The sequence below is a fragment of the Peromyscus maniculatus genome, chromosome 9 (genome assembly GCF_049852395.1).
Source record: "Peromyscus maniculatus bairdii isolate BWxNUB_F1_BW_parent chromosome 9, HU_Pman_BW_mat_3.1, whole genome shotgun sequence".
Lineage (NCBI taxonomy): Eukaryota > Metazoa > Chordata > Mammalia > Rodentia > Cricetidae > Peromyscus > Peromyscus maniculatus.
Genome location: NC_134860.1, coordinates 2,762,531 through 2,779,067, shown reverse-complemented (window position 1 = coordinate 2,779,067; position 16,537 = coordinate 2,762,531). Strand labels below are relative to the sequence as shown.

Below are 16,537 nucleotides of genomic sequence, written 5' to 3'. Positions count from 1 at the left end.
GAGACGGCCCCCACCAAGCTCCTCTGGCGTGTGTACTCTGGGTAGAAGTAATTATTTTTATGAGGCATTATTCATGTCTAGTCTACCCGAGGGCCACCCCAAATTGTGTTTCTCTAGCTATTAAAGGCTTTATCGGGCATGCAGAGTCTCCAGCGGCTTCCTCTAGGGGAAAGAACGGAATTCCTCTTGAAGTCTTCCACCTCTGAGGGCAATTTGCTGCCCACTTCAGGGCTACGCTGAGAGGTTGGCACCTGAAGAAAGGGCGAAATCTTTTTCTTTCAAGTGAAGCTGGAAAATGGGAGTCCGGAGTGAAAAATGGGGAACCAGGGGTGTTTCTACATGGCGGCTGGAGTCACTTTCTTGTCTTGTGAGCTGGCAGACTTTAACATGCTGAAGCAATGTTTGTCAGATTTTTCAAATTCTGAATGTGGCTCTGGCCCAAATGAATGTAGATGTTGTTTTAGCGCTGAGAGAGATTCATTTTACTGTACAGATGTAGCCACTACAAAGGCCCCTTTTAATCTACTGGCAGCTCTGTTCCTTGCTCACTCCTTTACTCTCAGTGGCCCTCTTTATTTCAGGGGACTAGTGGATGCCACGAAACTGCAAAGCATCCCCCACCCCCTCATCTCTCAAGGCAATGGCCAAAGTGCTGACAACAATAACGAAGGTGCTTTATGGAAGACAGAGTTTTCAAGGCTCTCTACCTTTCCCCAACCTGCTGGCCATTCAGAGGCAAAACTGTCTGATAGGGTCAATGTGCCACAGCAGGGCTGAACTCTTCGGCTCTCTACTGTGATGTGACCCCCCAGGAAGGGGTCCCCTCACAATTCTGGGGTTCTCTAAGCACAAAAGGATCTTCTCCTTTCCCACTCAGCTCTGAGATGAGACAGTTATCATCAACTGAGCTGTGCCTCAGACGCCGACATCCTTCTTATACCTTGAACAGAATCAAGAGAAATGAGAGAGAAGCGCAGAAGAACCATGCCTGCGTGTAAGGTTTGCTGAAGCCAGGTTTATGCTCCAAGCTAGGACCTGGAGAGCTGAGCCTCAGGCAAGAAGGAGCGAGGGCAGAAAAGTAAGGGCACAGTGGTAGAGGGGATGCTGAAGTTGGGCAGTTCCCAATCCTATCCCACTCAGTACCATTCCTTTCTTTTAATAATATGGAATATGTTGGCTATATTTCAAGGTGAAATTAATATAAAATATAACTATTTTCCAGTATGCCACCAAAAATAATCTACGCAATGTCCCAACTGTAATATCTTTGTAAGAAATACAAAGATAATAACTTATAGCAGATGTCTTAATATGTAAATATCTTAGACATTAGAGCCGGCGAAGGCAGAGTGGAGTAGTCAGAAGCCATCCTTCCTCTCTGTGGTAGATGCTCTGAGTCCATCACACCCTTGATAGTAAACCTCTAGATGAAGAAAAATAGACCTGGTTCTTGCTCACACACCGGAACACATACTTTGTTTCTGTATGTGAATCAGAGTTGATCCAGGGCTCAGATCGGGATCCTATTTCCAAGCATTTTGGCCACAGACAGTGTGCTTGAAGCCACCAGGCACATAGAATCATTTTACTGACCCATGGATTGTGGGTCATCTAAACACTGACAAGAACATCACCACCAAGTTCCAAAGCAGCTTCTTAGAGAGTGATGCAAACCCCCTGCTGTGAACCAAAGGAATGGGAGAAAATGAGCAGCCCCTTCAGTCAGGTTCATGGCTCAATTCCTGATTCCTCCAAGTCCTTGGATCTTTGGGGCCCTGATTAAGTCACTCAGTGATCTACCTTTGTGTGTGTGTGTGTGTGTGTGTGTGTGTAGACATGTAGATATTAGAGGATATGACATCAAAAGTCTTCTCCCATTTACTCCCATTGTTTTTTGTGTTGAGACAGAATCTTTCACTAAACCTAAAGCTCACTGATAGGCTAGCCTTGCTGGCCAATGAGCTCTAGATTCTTCTGATTCCACACTCCAGCACTAGGGTTATAGACATGGCTGCTATACCCAGCTGGGGATTTGAACTCAAGTCTTTATGTGTTACCAACTGAGCCATCTCCCAATCCCCCTACGTTTTCTTCAAAAAGAAGAAACGAGTTTACCCCCTGAGGATTCCTGAACAGTTAAGTATGATGATTCCGTCAGCCCTGACTTGCCCATGGTAGGCACTAAGGGAATACTGTTTCCCATGTCTAAGGGACTAGCACTTTCTTATCTCTTGCACCTGTATGTCCAGGTCCACTTCTCACTAAGAAGCCTTCCAGATGGGAAGCATCAGTCATCCATCCTCCAGCTCAATCCTTCAGACACTTCCATGTCCTCAACTGGAAGATAAAGGTGACATGATCAGTGTCTGCCTATGAAGATTCTAGGCTAGCGGTTCTCAACCTTCCTAATGCTTCGAACTTTTAACATATTCCTCGTGTTGTGGTGACTGCCAATCATAAAATTATTTTTGTTGCTACTCCATAGCTGTAATTTTGCTACTGTCACGAATCGTAACATAAATATCTTGTATGCAGTATATCTGATATGCAGCCCCCATGAAAGGGTCATTCAGCCCCCAGAGGCATCATAACCCACAGGTTGAGACACATTGCTCCAGGGACTCTTAAGTCTTACAAACTCTCAGTACTATTTGTTAATGCACTACCACAAGGAAACAGGTGTAGATGATAACTCAGAAAGTGAGCAGTGGTAGGTGAATGTGATCAAGGTCCATGATCTGCTATGAACATGAAATTCTCAAAGAATTGGTAAAAATGTTATTTTATTAAAAAGAAGAAAGTGCTAAATTTGCAAGGTATAGTGACATTTTAAGATGTTTCTACTTTCCCCCTCTCGTGGAACATCCAGGCTTGGTTGAGAAACCTTGAATACAGCTGGGGCTCTGTTACACAGTCGTCAGGTAGTCCACGGATAGATAGCATGTGCCAGTCATTACAACGGGGCTCTGAGGAAACCACATTCTCTCAAAATCACCTCTTAGAATAGCTGGGTACCTACAGTCTTTTCTCTTTTGAAGATTGTTGTCCCCAGCCAAAGGTCTTGTCGCCATGGAAACAGCAGGGTTTAAGCTGTTGGATCTGTTGTTTCCTTTGCATGTCTGTGGACATGTGGTCCAGCAGTAGGAATGTGCCTCTGCTTCCTTTGCAGCTTAGCGGGATCACAGTCTGTCGGGAACTCAAAGCTCAGAGCCATAGCCCTCGGGTCTCTTTTAGGATCATGGGAAGGACATGGGAAAGGGCCTTGGACTTGTCTGAGTCCTCTCTTGGGTCACCCACTGTACTTAAGAATTCCATGACCATGACCATGTACCTTCCAAGTGTACATTCAGTGCACCTCCATCTGCACTGTTTTACTTCTCTCTGAAGCCTCTGCCGTTCTGATGGTATGTACTCTCAGTGAATTCAGGATCTTTCTTCTTTTTCCTCCAAGACTTATCCAAAGCTACAGGGGGAAGAGAGCCCTTTAATCATCCAGTCATACATGCGTTTCTTGAGTCACCCAGGCCCAGCTGGAGTTTTGTCATCAATCCATACACAGGGACCTCATTCCAGGGACTGTCACCCTAGAGTCACTTGGCAATTCTGGGGCCTCATCATGGCAAGCCTGCTGGGCAGGGAGCCTCCTGCTGCTGCTGAGTTGTCTGTTTGGGGACTCTGGGAGACTGTCTCCTGTCCAGCAATAGCAAGGATGGTGGAGAGGAAGCCCAGGGGTAGTGGTACCTTCCAGCACTGATACCTGAGTGTGAGTTCTAGAGGGCAAGCACCATCTCACAGTGGGAAGTGGGCACAACATGACACACATCTGTCCCTTAGATCTGCCAGCTCCTTAGCTACCCTTGGAGTTCTTCCTTTCCAGCCCAAGTTACCATTCTTGCCCAGCAATCTTGGCAGAGACCGGAGGTTGTGTGGGGAATAACGAAGGGGCCCATGTAGCTCCTCCGTTTTCTCTCCTGTCTTGAGGTTCCTTAGGGCCTCAGCTTTAAAGACTCAAACCCCCAGATTTTGTTCCTTTGGCCTCTGAGTTTCTCTGTGTCTTCCCTTCCCGGAGGCCAGAGGCCTGGAATGCTTTAGTTCAGGGAATGGAGAAGAGCCAGAGGGTGCCAGGAAACTCTGGGAAAAGAATGCTGGTAACAACTGTGGTTCCAACTCTCATCCCTGAAGAAAGCATGAAGGAAGCTGGTTAACTGCCTCATGGCTGGACTGCCCTCTCTATTTGCTTATTCCTTCGTTTATTCTGTTTTTATTTCATGTCGCTTGGGCCTCTGATACTCTAGGGAATCCCTTGCAGAATGAAAGAAGATCGGAGTTGGGGGACATAGACAACCTACTCATTCCTAAGGGCTCTGTCTGTTGAGCTCTTAGGTGTAGTCCTTGCTTACAAGGGTTCAAACTTGCCTGTCACTCAAAAGGGAAGGCCCATCCTTGCCCCACAGCCCACCTCAGGAGACCTTCCTAGTACAGACTGTTGGAGGAACTCTGAGAAAAGTCCCTCAGGCTGCCAAGCATGTGTTTGGGAGCAATGTCTTAATGACAGGAGATGGCTTTTCCAGTCTCTGCATCTGCCTGGTTAAACTAAGGGACAAAACTAGTATCCATCACTTCAGGACTGGTTCCCAAACATCCCAAGGTCCTGAGATTCCAGGAAATTTGGGAAAGCCTGCTTGATTACTCCAGAGCACTGCCTGTCCCTCTTGTAAATGTATCCCAATTCCCCCCACCCTCCAGACTCAGTCACCTTGTGTGCAGCTGTTCTGGGAGGGTCTGTTGCGCCTGGACACATCTGCCACCCAGGTGTTTGACTTTGGAGAATCTGGATGGCCAGAGGGAAGCAGGCCCAGCTCATACATACATACCGTTCCTTCGGCTGAATGTGGTGTAGTCATCCTTTCCATGGTAAATGAAATGGAGATTCTGGATAAAGACAGAAAACGATAGTATTGTTGACCCACCACCAAGAAGGCAATTCTGCTGATGACAGGCTAGCTCCAGAATGATCACCAGCTTTGTTTACACTTCCTTATTAAGTCCTGGTCCGTGTCTTGTAAAAACTAGGGACATTCAACTTTGTCACTTGCGTCAGCACACAGATGGACTTGACTTCTCCAAAGCGCCATTCCCTTTCCAGCTTAGGATTTTACATCTGACCTAAAATGCTTTCTCCATCTTCCTTACTCCTGCTTACTGGGTTATTGTGGATTTCCACCCATGATGGTGGCCCTGTCTCTTTAAGGAAGAGTTACATAAGCTTTTATATTCCATTGATAGTTCTCAGAGTAATGTCAAGATCATGGCTAAGTCACAGAAGCCAGCAACAAGACCTGAACAAGTCAAATTCAACTTGAATGTTTAGATAAGTGCCATGAGAATTTTTGATTCTTAAACAATGGAGAATGCAGATGATTTTTGCTGATACCTGCAATCTGCATCTTATGTGATGAATACAGAAAGTACTGACCATATGTCAAACATCCAGGTCATTATCTTTGACTGTGTTGGATGAAGAACTCAAGAATGAAGACCACGTTCTTGTCTAAGGGTTTCTTCTACACATGACTTTCTTCTGTGATCCTTGGTTTTCTTAGAGCCTCTTATGGCTGAGAGCAATAGTCTTCCTCCACAGGCCTCCTGAGGTTTGGCAATGAGGTATCTAATGCCTCTGGTTAACACCCGACATGTAATAGAATGCCTATTAACAATTAATTAACAGTTAATATTGTTAATTAACTAGTTAACAATATTAATTAGTGTATTAATCAGAGAAGGGGACACACACTTAAAATCTCAACACTCAGGGCACTGAGACAGAAGGATTAGAAGTTCAAAGTTAGCCAGTGCTACATAGCAAGACCTTGTCTCAAAAATAAAATTCTAGTAATACTACTACTATTATGTGCTATCAATTTTTAAAAAGATATATTGATTATGTGAATATGTGTGTACATGATTGTGTGTGCACCTCATGTGTGCAGGAGGCCATGGAGACCAGAAGATGGTTGGGTCCCCTAGAACTAGACTGTGAACTACCCAGTGTGGGTGTTGGGACCAAACTCAGGTCCCCTGAAAGCACAGCAAGTACTCTTAAGTGCTGAGCCATCTCCTTAGCCCCTGTGTTTCCATAGCCTGATCTGTAAACTAATTTTCATTATGGAGTGTCTCACAGAATATGAAGATACGACTGCTGAGCACTGGAAAATGTTGCATACATTAATTTATTCAGAAGCAAATGCATGCTCGAATTTACCATGCTAAGTTTCTTGAGCTTTCAGGTTTATTGCATGTGTTAGAAAGGGCAGGAGATGGCATAGTATCTTGCCCAATATCAATGTCTCTGATGTTTTCCGGGAAAAACACAGGTGCTCCCATCTCCACCACACTGGAGAGCATAGACACAAAGGCTGAGCCTTGCATCCTCTTGTGTTTACCTTGCTGAAGTTCTTGCCTCTCTGACTCAGATTTTCTCCAACCACAACTTCAAGCCTCAAATAGATGGTGAAGAGAATCAAAATAGTAAATGATGCATGCTGTAACTTAATGCTAGCTCTTGATGAATGTTACAAAGGAAATTTAACCTGGTGGAACTATTGACCATGACATCAAAATATGCTGTGGCTCCAACAGTCCACTTGTTCCTTGGTAGTAGTGGTGGTAGTGTCACTACTCACTTCCACAGTAGAAACATACCTTAATACCCTTGCTGTATCTGAAAGAGGGAGCAAATATTAAAGGGTTTGAGAATCTGTCCAGGATCACCAACAGTAGTAGGGATATTTCAAGACAGGTAAGCCTTTCTGGAATCTTGGTAAAGCAATAGTTATTTAAAAATAAGCAGTTTCCCAGTCAAGCCATATTATCTTATTATCTTAATAAGGAGTGCTGTTATATCAGTCTGCTGTTCGGATATAGCAATTTGGGATACATTTCGTTATATATATATAACTTATCTCTCTGGATAAGAATTTTATTTTGTGGAACAACTATTTACATCATGGGAGTTGTGTTCCGAGTTAGGCTGCAGATGCAAACTATCTCAACCCTCCCAGGGTTAAGATTGCCATGGAGGCCTCTGCAGGTCACCTGCAGTTGTGCCGTGTGACCCTCGGGTGGGTTCTGGTTACCAGATTTAGCAATCCAAAATATTTTATCTGGCAATTCTATGCAGTATTCACATTGCGATTTCTTTTCTAGTAAGTGTAGATTTGCAGATTCTGCTGCAGCATCAACAACTTGGGGGCATCTACAAGGTGCGAAGCTGAGCCAAGGCCTAGGACTCCCTTTCCACCCACTGAGCATGGGGTGGACCCCAAGTTCCCACACATCCCTAAAGGGAACCAGAGCTTGGCAGCTGTGCAGTGGGCCCGAGTCTCCCCCGGGAGCTGAGTGTCTGGTCAGTTCCTCTTCCCTTCTACATGTCCTGTAACACGAGCTTTCAAATTGGAGGACTGCGCCATCCCCCCAGCCTTGTAAGCAGCCCATGAGAATATTTTTACTGTTGCTTTGTATTAAACACAGTAACAAACGTTCAGCTCCGAGGTGTTTGGCAAGTGTATGTGGCCTTTCTATTATGGGTTTTGAAAATTTAGAAATTTGACCCCTGATTTTGTTATAATGTCTTTAGTGAATGTTATTAGGTGGCGACCTAATAAGAATTATTAACTAGGGACCTATAATATGGAGCTTATAATTTTCTTAATAGGCAATGATTTGTGTAGTCCCGATTAAAATACAATGAAACCTGAGGCTTAAGTGTTTTATTCTGAAAGGGTGAAGGGATGCGAATCAACTCTTAATGTATTGCCTTGAAATCTTTATTGAAATCATATTATTTGAAGAGTTTTGTGAGCATAAAATGATCTGACAAAAACCATTTGATGCCAGGTCCAGCAGCCTTGGAAAGCTGGGGGAATATAGGTTTCTTCAAATGAAGTCTGGAAAATGCTTCCAGATTACCTCGGGGGTAAAGAAAAATTATTATTCCATTCCACAAGTCCTGTTAATTCTTTTCAACATTGATTCAGTCAAGTAATTAGAACCCAAATGGAGGAAACATGTATAATTGTCATTTATTAGACTTTACAAAAGGTGACTGTTCCTAAGAAACTCTGACTAGAGTGAAAAGTGGTCATAAAAGAGATGTGTGAGCCAAGACACCTGGCCTTCCTCTGTATGTCCCCAGAAGCCAGGCTCAGACAGTAGGTTGAGAAAGTTCTAGATTAAAACAGACTTCTACAGCTATGACTCTTCAAAGAAAATCCTCCACCATCATCTTGTCAATCAAAAGATAACAAGGCAACCCATTCCTCCTCCCTCCTTTTCAGCAAAGACGTACATCATGTAGCTCTTCGTTCTTTAGAAGAATTACTGTACAGTATGAGAAAGTTTACCTCCCACATACCACAGGGAGTACTTCTGAAGTGAACTATGCCTTTGGTAAGGGAGCTAATATTCAAAGTACCTCCTCCCCTTTTATCCTCCTATTTCTTCATTTGATATCAACTAAAATATGTGGGGTGTCTGCTGCTATGAGATTTCCCCCCTTGTTTCTGAAATAAGGCCTTGCTTTAAAGATGAGTTCCCAGACTTTACCAAGATCACGATGAACACATACTACTTTGGTCTGTATTTTTCTAAAGGCCGTTGCTACTTGGTCTCTCTCACTTACAATGTTTTAAGAAAGTCTTTGGGTTTGTCAGCCTGACATCCAGGGGGACAGTAGAACAGCTGCCCCCCACCCCCCTAACCCCCCACCCCCTAACTTAGCAAGGATACTCTGTTCTCAGTTTCACCCAAATTAGTCCCAGGATTTCAGTTGTCTTTTTCTGCCCGACATTCCATCATGTGATTCATTAAAGTCTTCACATGAAATACTTTGCAGATGAGCTATGTCATAATTCACATTACAGTTTTCAGTTGGTATTCCTGTGCGAAGTCCTTTCCCTGGACATCCTCAGACCTCTAGAATGGACTTGCACAGATGCAGCGAAGGTCAGTGATCTCTCCTTCAACACTCCAGTGCCACTAAGGGCCTTCTTCCGAAGCCTGGGTTAATTGTGAACTATTCCAAAGAAGTGACATTCCAATTCCTTGTTAGTTCTACTTGCAATGAACTGTTTTGAAAACAAACAGAAGAAAACATTTAAACAAATGTGGCTTGGCTAACAACTATTACAGTGGACTGTTAATTAAGGCAAGTTGGAACCCCAGTATGCCTGGCCTTTTTCCCCCTATAACATCTAGCAATCTTTGCCATTGTGGACCAAGTAAGAACAATTCAGGGATACTGTCAAAGTGTGGGCTGGAACGGGATAGGAGATTTTAACCAGCATTCACACTAGCCATCACTTTGCTTGAGAAATCTGACCAGCAAGGGGCTTGTTTTTCTAGAGGAGAAAACCTAGGTAGATGTTTGGTTCCAGAAAGCAAAGTTCTGCTCTCAAGAGAGATGCAGTATGGAAAACCCTCCTCACCTGTTGCATTCATTGTTTTACTCACTTTTGTTTTCTATAACAAAGAGACAGCTTCCTATCATGGGCCTCTAGCCATGGGTTGAAATCTGTTAGAACTTTTCTGTCTGTGGTCAGGGGAACACAGGAAGCTGCAGGGTATGACTCCACTCGTGAGCCAGAAAGCAATCATCATTGTCCCCAATTGTCAGTAAACCGCAAGTCTTTAAAACTCTCTGTGGCTGAATAGATGGCCATGGCACACACAGAGTGGATGGTGGCCATGCCAGTGATAACAATCCTCTTCAATGCTGTGCCCTGCCCACCTGGCCTTGTACTGACTATGTACCATTCCAGAGAAGCAGCTGACATTGTCTGCATGGTGGACCATTCCTCTCAGTAATCTTGAAGAGCCTGCTTGGGTGATTTTGTAAAGTGTTTACATCCCAATATTACACCCTACAGAACATTTCAGTTTACAGACAGTTTAGATGGGTTTTCTGCTTAGGCTCAATATATTGTCATCAAAGGTGCATTGGTCCTGAAATAGACGATAATTAAAGGCCTGGAAACACATTTTGCCAATGTGTGATCCCACGAGAGTACTCTAACACACTTCATGTTTTATAGTCTTACCCTTGCCCCACAATTTTTTCTTCCAGAAATGAGGCAATGAGACTCCCTTATAGAGAAAAGAAGTAAAATGATGACCTCAAGGCTCACAGCAGTAGACTTAGAAACAGGGCTCACAAACAACTCTCCAGCCACACACTTCAGTTATAATTCACTGGCAGTGCTGGGACTGCTTTTCTGTCTCCTGGATGAGCCTTCCAAGTGCATGTGAGCATATTCTATGGCTGGAGGGACAGGGGATGTTTAGAAACAGGGGTGTTTGTTGGAGCTTTCATGCCAGGCCTGGTGAATGTTTAATAAACCGGATTTGTGCTCCTAGGGGTAGATTGCAAGTTGAGGCCAAGCCTGAAGAAAATGATTTCTAAATGAATACAATATGAAAATGTTATTTTATTTCTAATTTTACATGTGACATTGTTACTTGGTGAGTTTCAGATTACCCTTGAATGCGTGTCTATTAACATGATATGAGATGCAGGCATGATTTCATCTTGAGTGCATTTGAATATAATAGCACTGGAAATGTAATTTGTATTCTCAAATTTTATGAAGCAAAATAAATCAATCTTGGGGGTGGTAGCCATATTGAGCATATTGCATTAATTTCTTTGGGGGTTTTCACAAGATAATTAACAACTTCCTTTTGCAGAACCAAGTTGGGTCGTGATAGAAGACTTATCTCATCTGAACTCTTGGAGTCTTCCATACATATCCATCCTCATTTCTCTCACCTCTAGGAAGTGGTAATATGGGCAGGCCTTCCTAGAACTTTACCTTCCATCCCTTCTGTGATTGCTGGTTACTGTCCAATAGAACGTTTTGCAAAGGTGAAATGTTCTAGATTAGTATACTGACCACAGTAGCTTGTGGGTTAACAAAGCTATGGCACTCCTAAAATGTGACTCATGCAACTAAGGAGCCCAGTGATGAATTGTATTCACTTTTAATTTAAATAGCCACATCAGCAGCAGCCATCAGTTTTGATTGCACAGAATCAGAGCACCAGAGGTAGCTGCCTGCACCTGTATTAGAATGAATGAACCACAGGCATTCTAATAGCCCAGTGGTCATGAGTGATGCCCTCTGATGGCCTCTGCCAGTCTAAGGTTAGTTCTCTTCTATGATTGGCCAGCCCTCCACAGCCTTCCAGCCCTTGCCTATTGTATCTGCATCTTTCTGACAATATACCTCCTACCTAGCACTTACTGGGCTTCTGATAGATACAGAAACAAGAAATAGAGGATGAAATTGGGTAAAGGGGGTAGAAAATTACAAGGTTGGGAAAGGAGAAAAGTCTGGAAGGAAGATGTTCAGGGAAGGTCTGAGTTGTATTGTGTTGAGCTGGTTTGTACCCAAGCCTTCTTGTCATGATGATGAGAGTTGAAAGAGCCATCACTGGTATAGTTCAAATCCAAAGAGATGGTCATACCTGAGATGTCTGAGTATTCCTAGGAATGGGTTTGGGGATCTTCTGGATAATAAGTTTGATGTTTTGCTGAATTCTGAAGACTACCCATGTATTTTCTGGTCATCTTAGGAGGCACATTGGGAAGGATGCTACGGAATACTGTTTGGGGGTATGTTCAGGGTTGTATGCAAAAGAAACCTGGGTTCTTATGATGGAGGTTGTGAGCTAGGAGCTTAGGAACATTTTAATCACATGGAAGTGAGGAGTACCACAGACTCCAGGACAATATGTTCATGATTTTCTGGACTGTCTAAAAAATTTCAAACCCATGCAATGGTGTTTTTATTTTCTGCGCTCTCCCTGGGATTTGAGTTTCACTAAAGCATTTTCTGCCCTTGTTTTCCTTATTAAATTAGCAAGACTGACTTGAAGCAGAATACACTGTTAGGGCTTGAAATGTTGTTGAAAGAATCAAACAGATGGGCATGAGAAATACCTCAGGTTCCACTTAGGTTGTGGAGGGTGGTGCAAGGAATGGACTTGCCGAGGTAAAAATGCTTTCCCTGATAAAAGTTGAAAAGGAAAAACATGTGGAGCAAAACAAAGGAAACCCAGTGATGCTTGGCCTCGTGTTTTACCCTTATTTTTTATTGTTTGGTTTATACTTTAAATCATTTCCATGCTTAAGAAATAGTAAGTCCTATGCACCATTGGCCAAAATTTGTGTACTGTCCTGTTGCCCACTGTTCGGGCCCTTTGCCTGGCGTTTGTTCGGCAGGCTTTGGAGTGGGTGTTCAAAAATACAAATCTGGTCCCGTTGCTTCTGTAAATATCTTTAGTAGTACCTACAGCAAATGTCAACAGTGTTTTTGCAGTAAAGGGACAGATAGTAAATGCTTAGGCTTTGTGGGTCATTCTGTCTCTGTTGTAATCCCTCAGCTTTGGTATTATAGGCCCAGACAGTATGTAAACAAATGACTGTTCCAATAAAACTTTATTTACAAAACAGGGCTAGATTTGGCCCTGAGCTAATCCCCAGCCTATGGGAAAGTCTTCACATGCCTTGGACTAACACTTAAGATCTTTTGTCATTCAACCCCTCCATGCACACCTAGGTCCCTGTGCCTACTCTTCTCAATCCTCAAAGCCCTGTGGTCTTAAAGGCTCCCTGCCTTTACCCATGCTGTTTCCTTCATTTAGATTCCTATTTCCTCTTGATTCCTATTTTGCCTTGAGTTTGATCTCCTTCCCATAACAAGCACAGATCCCTTGGTGGACTTCATATCCCAGAATTCTTTGCTTCTGCCGGTAGTGTAGCCCTTACCGTGGAGCTATTTCTCAGTAGGATGCTAACAGGGTGAGTGAGCCATTTCAATTAGTACCCAACTGAGAGCTTAGCACAGTGAAGGCCAGGGGAAAAACTTATCATTAATTCAACCCACCAATGTGATTATGAGTCTCTGAATCATAGAGAAGCATTCAAAAGTCTAGAAGAAAACCCTGAAAGTCCAAATGTGATAAAGGGAGCCAGGGCTATGCTGCTGGAGTTGGCATGAAGGCAACCAGCAGGAACATTGCCATGTAGAACTGGGCAGACAAGTTACCATCAGGATCCTAGGAGCCCTGGACAGTAGCCACATGGCCCAGAGGAGAGTGCGCAAGGGAAGCAGTGTCTTAGTTAGGGCATCAAGCCTAGGGCAAGGATGCAGCTCATTGGAGGGAGATCAGAGAAAGTCGGCCTGCCTGTATGATTAATGGGGCAGAGGAACTGACTCATGAGGGAAGATTAAATTGCCTTGAGGAGATGGGGTACAGGACCAACAGAGGCAGATGATAGCAGACTCCAAGTATGTGGGATGGATAAACACCCTGGAGGGAGCAGCTAGATTCATTAGGGAGGTGAAGAAGGGGTCCTGCCGGAGGCTGGAGAGGTGCTCGGAAAGGACACAGGAAAGTGCTGGGGAAACACAAGAGCTGATGGGTGGGTTAGACGCCTCTGGACTGCTGGAAGGAGAAACACCATGGAGAGTTTGCCGTAGAGTGACTATTTCAGGAACTCCTGTATTCTCGTCCTGTAGGATGAGAATTCGCATTGCAGCTTGCCATGATCTTGACCTTGGCCTAAAGAGATGGCATTAGAATTACTCAGTGCCAGGGAGGGCAGCTGGGGAATTACAAAGCGGAAGGCAGGAACTCTTCCCGCTCCTCCTAGCCACCAGCTGCCAGCTCTAACAGCAGTTTTGAGGCCCTCTTCTCCGAACCCCATTGCTGTCTGCTCCTGACTGACTTTGATAAAACCCTAAGTTCTTGTCCCAAGCCTTTCTGAAGTAAAGGATCCAGCCCTTGGCGCCTGGTGCACAGAGCAAATCCCAGCTATGTGTTCGTACGCACCCTGCTTTAGCCTGGTAGGCATTTTGAAAGACAGATTGTATTGGAAATGCTACAAATGTCCCCCAGACTCCAAGATCAGCTTCCTTCAGGCATTCATTGATCTTGGCTTCAAGGCTAGGATGGGGCAGCTCAACTGGTGATCTCACCAGATGCCCAACACTGAACATTGTAGATCTGTAGAGCCAGGATATTGAAGACTCCAGAGAAGATATCCTTTGTGTGTTTGTGTGTGTGTGTGTGTGTGTGTGTGTGTGTGTGTGTGTGTATGTATATATGTATATATAATAATCACCTTTATAAAAAACTATGCCTCCACTTACACCTCCATGAAATGTGAGCTACATGAACTTGGCAGAGAGAGGAAGATATTCTGGCATCTTTTTCTTAGAGCTCCCCAGGGCATTCCATTCTGTTGGGAACCAACTATGAAAAATGATTTACTTATAGTTTTCATCTTTCTCTGTAATTCTAACAATACTATCACCCTTGAGGGTTTTGTTTGTTTGGCTGTTGTTTTTTTGCTACTTGTGTTTTCTGTTGGTGCTATTATTATCTAGGAAAGATAAGTAGCACACAGGCAATGTGCAGACATCATGGCAAACCCTAGAAAGGCCTTGCCTACCAGGCCAGTGTGCAGAACTACACTAGAGTACATGCTAACACCCCCCACCCCCATTGCCCAGTCCAGTTGAATCATTCTTTGAACTCCTGTAAAGTATTATTGCCATCTGATGAGATTGGGGCCCTGACCGCTTTGCTTTCTGAGTTATGCTGACGTGGCTTTCTGGGGGGAAATATGACAAGCCTGTTCATGTACTAGTTGTAAGGTCCCACCGAATGCCACTGCCTAAAGTTTCTTTCCTCTCAGTATCGTCACTGCAGCCAGCCTTTCCTGTTGCCTTAGAAAGATTTCCACAGACACCCAGAGCTGTGTGTTCCCTCCATCTCCTGGGCAAAGAAGGGCATTGGGGTGTGGACACTAGAGGGCCAGTGAAGCCAAGTCACATCAGAGCAAAGTGACTCCCTTGCCAATGCCAGCCTGTGACTGCTGCCTTTCAGGCGTGATACCTAAGAGAACAAAAACAAAAACAAAAACAAAACACTATGGGGAATGTATTGAGTCCCGAAAGTAATAGCCGAGAAAGGAACTGAAGACATATTCTAGATATTTTTAATGACAAATGTCAGCTTGTGCTAGGGCTACAGATAAATGGAATTTAGAAATGCACACTGAAGTAATACCACTATAAAGAACACCTACACTGAGATCAGTTTGTGACTGGGTTCTGAGCACAGGGACCCTTGAGACTCCCTTACCTACAAGGAGAAAGGTCAGAGCTGTCAGGGTGTAGGTGTATGGTTCACTGTTATTGTTTTTTCCAGTATGCTATGTCAGATCTTGTCATGATGGATCATTTCCAATGACAATCTGGAATAGTTGTGTAAAGGGGTCGCTGATGCTTTGTTTTCTTTATAATCTACCCCAGCTGTAGGCATTCAGATGAAACTTGAATTCTTCCAGAGAAAGTTCTGGACTGCCAGCAGACAGGTAAGTTCCAGTGGGCATCTCTCGGGCCATGAGCGGCTCTGTTGTTACACAGGTGTCTCCATATGGGGAGCTGGGGCCAGCAGTGCCGGATTTCTGATGACTGTTTGTAAAATGAATTGCCAGCTCCTCAGATTACCATTCATTTCACAGTGAAATTCAGGCTGTCAGCATGTTAGACACCACATGCTGGGCAAAGCAGGGGATTTGCTCCTAGGGGCTGTTGGAATTAGGAGATCAAGAGGGTGACTTTACAAAGGGCGTTTCTCTCTTCCTATTGGGGCCTTTTGTTATTTCAGCGTGACTTTATTCTGATCATGTTGTCATGTTCAGCTAGTTATCTGTGCCTCTCCTTATTGCATTGTAGAAGGCCACCATATGACCTGCTTTGTCAAAGCATGCATCTGCCTTTCTGGCCAAAGGACTTCAAGAGGCTATTGCACCTTGGAAAATCCAGGGCATTCCTCCCCTTTGCTGTGCTCTATGAACTAAGACATCCCAGGTGTCTGACCAGTATTGAACAGAAATGGCAGGCCACGAAGTTGCTTCCATCTGCCCAGTTCTAAATGTCAGAAGTATATTTCAAGCAAAAATGAAATCAGCACACAAAAGGCAAATGAGCAATTCCATATTTAATGTGCACTATTCACAATAGGGAATCGACCTAGAGACCCATCCAGAGATGGATGCACAAAGAGCTTATCATTTCTTAAATTATGATATGATAGGAAACTACAAACTAAGAACATAAGCAAGAGTTTCCTTTTCAAGTCATTGAGAAATAGTTTTAAATTAAATAATGACATAATGATATCTTTTGTTACCAAAAGATCTGAGATCTTTGAGAGATATCATCAGTGTTGAATGACAACATAAATTAAGAGATGGAAAAGCGCCAGCCCTCCCCACATTGTGTCCTTTATACTATGATTCTGAATTCATACGGACTCTAGAGAGTACAGCCAAGTTTCATCTGAAAACGTTCCCTTTGGATGAAACCTGGTACTTGCATCACAGGCCCTGACCTCTCCGTAGCTAAGCAGCAGCTGCAGCAAATGCTGGGATGACCCAGTAACATGGTTCCCTTTTCTCTTCCCC

The 16,537-nt window shown here is 43.9% G+C and overlaps 1 protein-coding gene across 5 annotated transcripts in view; it reads left to right on the top strand.

Moving 5' to 3' along the window:
- The window catches only part of Cacna2d3 (calcium voltage-gated channel auxiliary subunit alpha2delta 3), an 854,380-nt gene that overhangs the window by 755,130 nt on the left and 82,713 nt on the right, over positions 1-16,537 (top strand). For all 5 annotated transcript variants that reach the window (XM_076544133.1, XM_076544132.1, XM_076544131.1 and 2 more), the window contains one exon: positions 15,381-15,442. In XM_076544133.1, the coding sequence (XP_076400248.1) occupies positions 15,381-15,442 (62 nt within the window). The remainder of the gene's footprint in view (positions 1-15,380; positions 15,443-16,537) is intronic.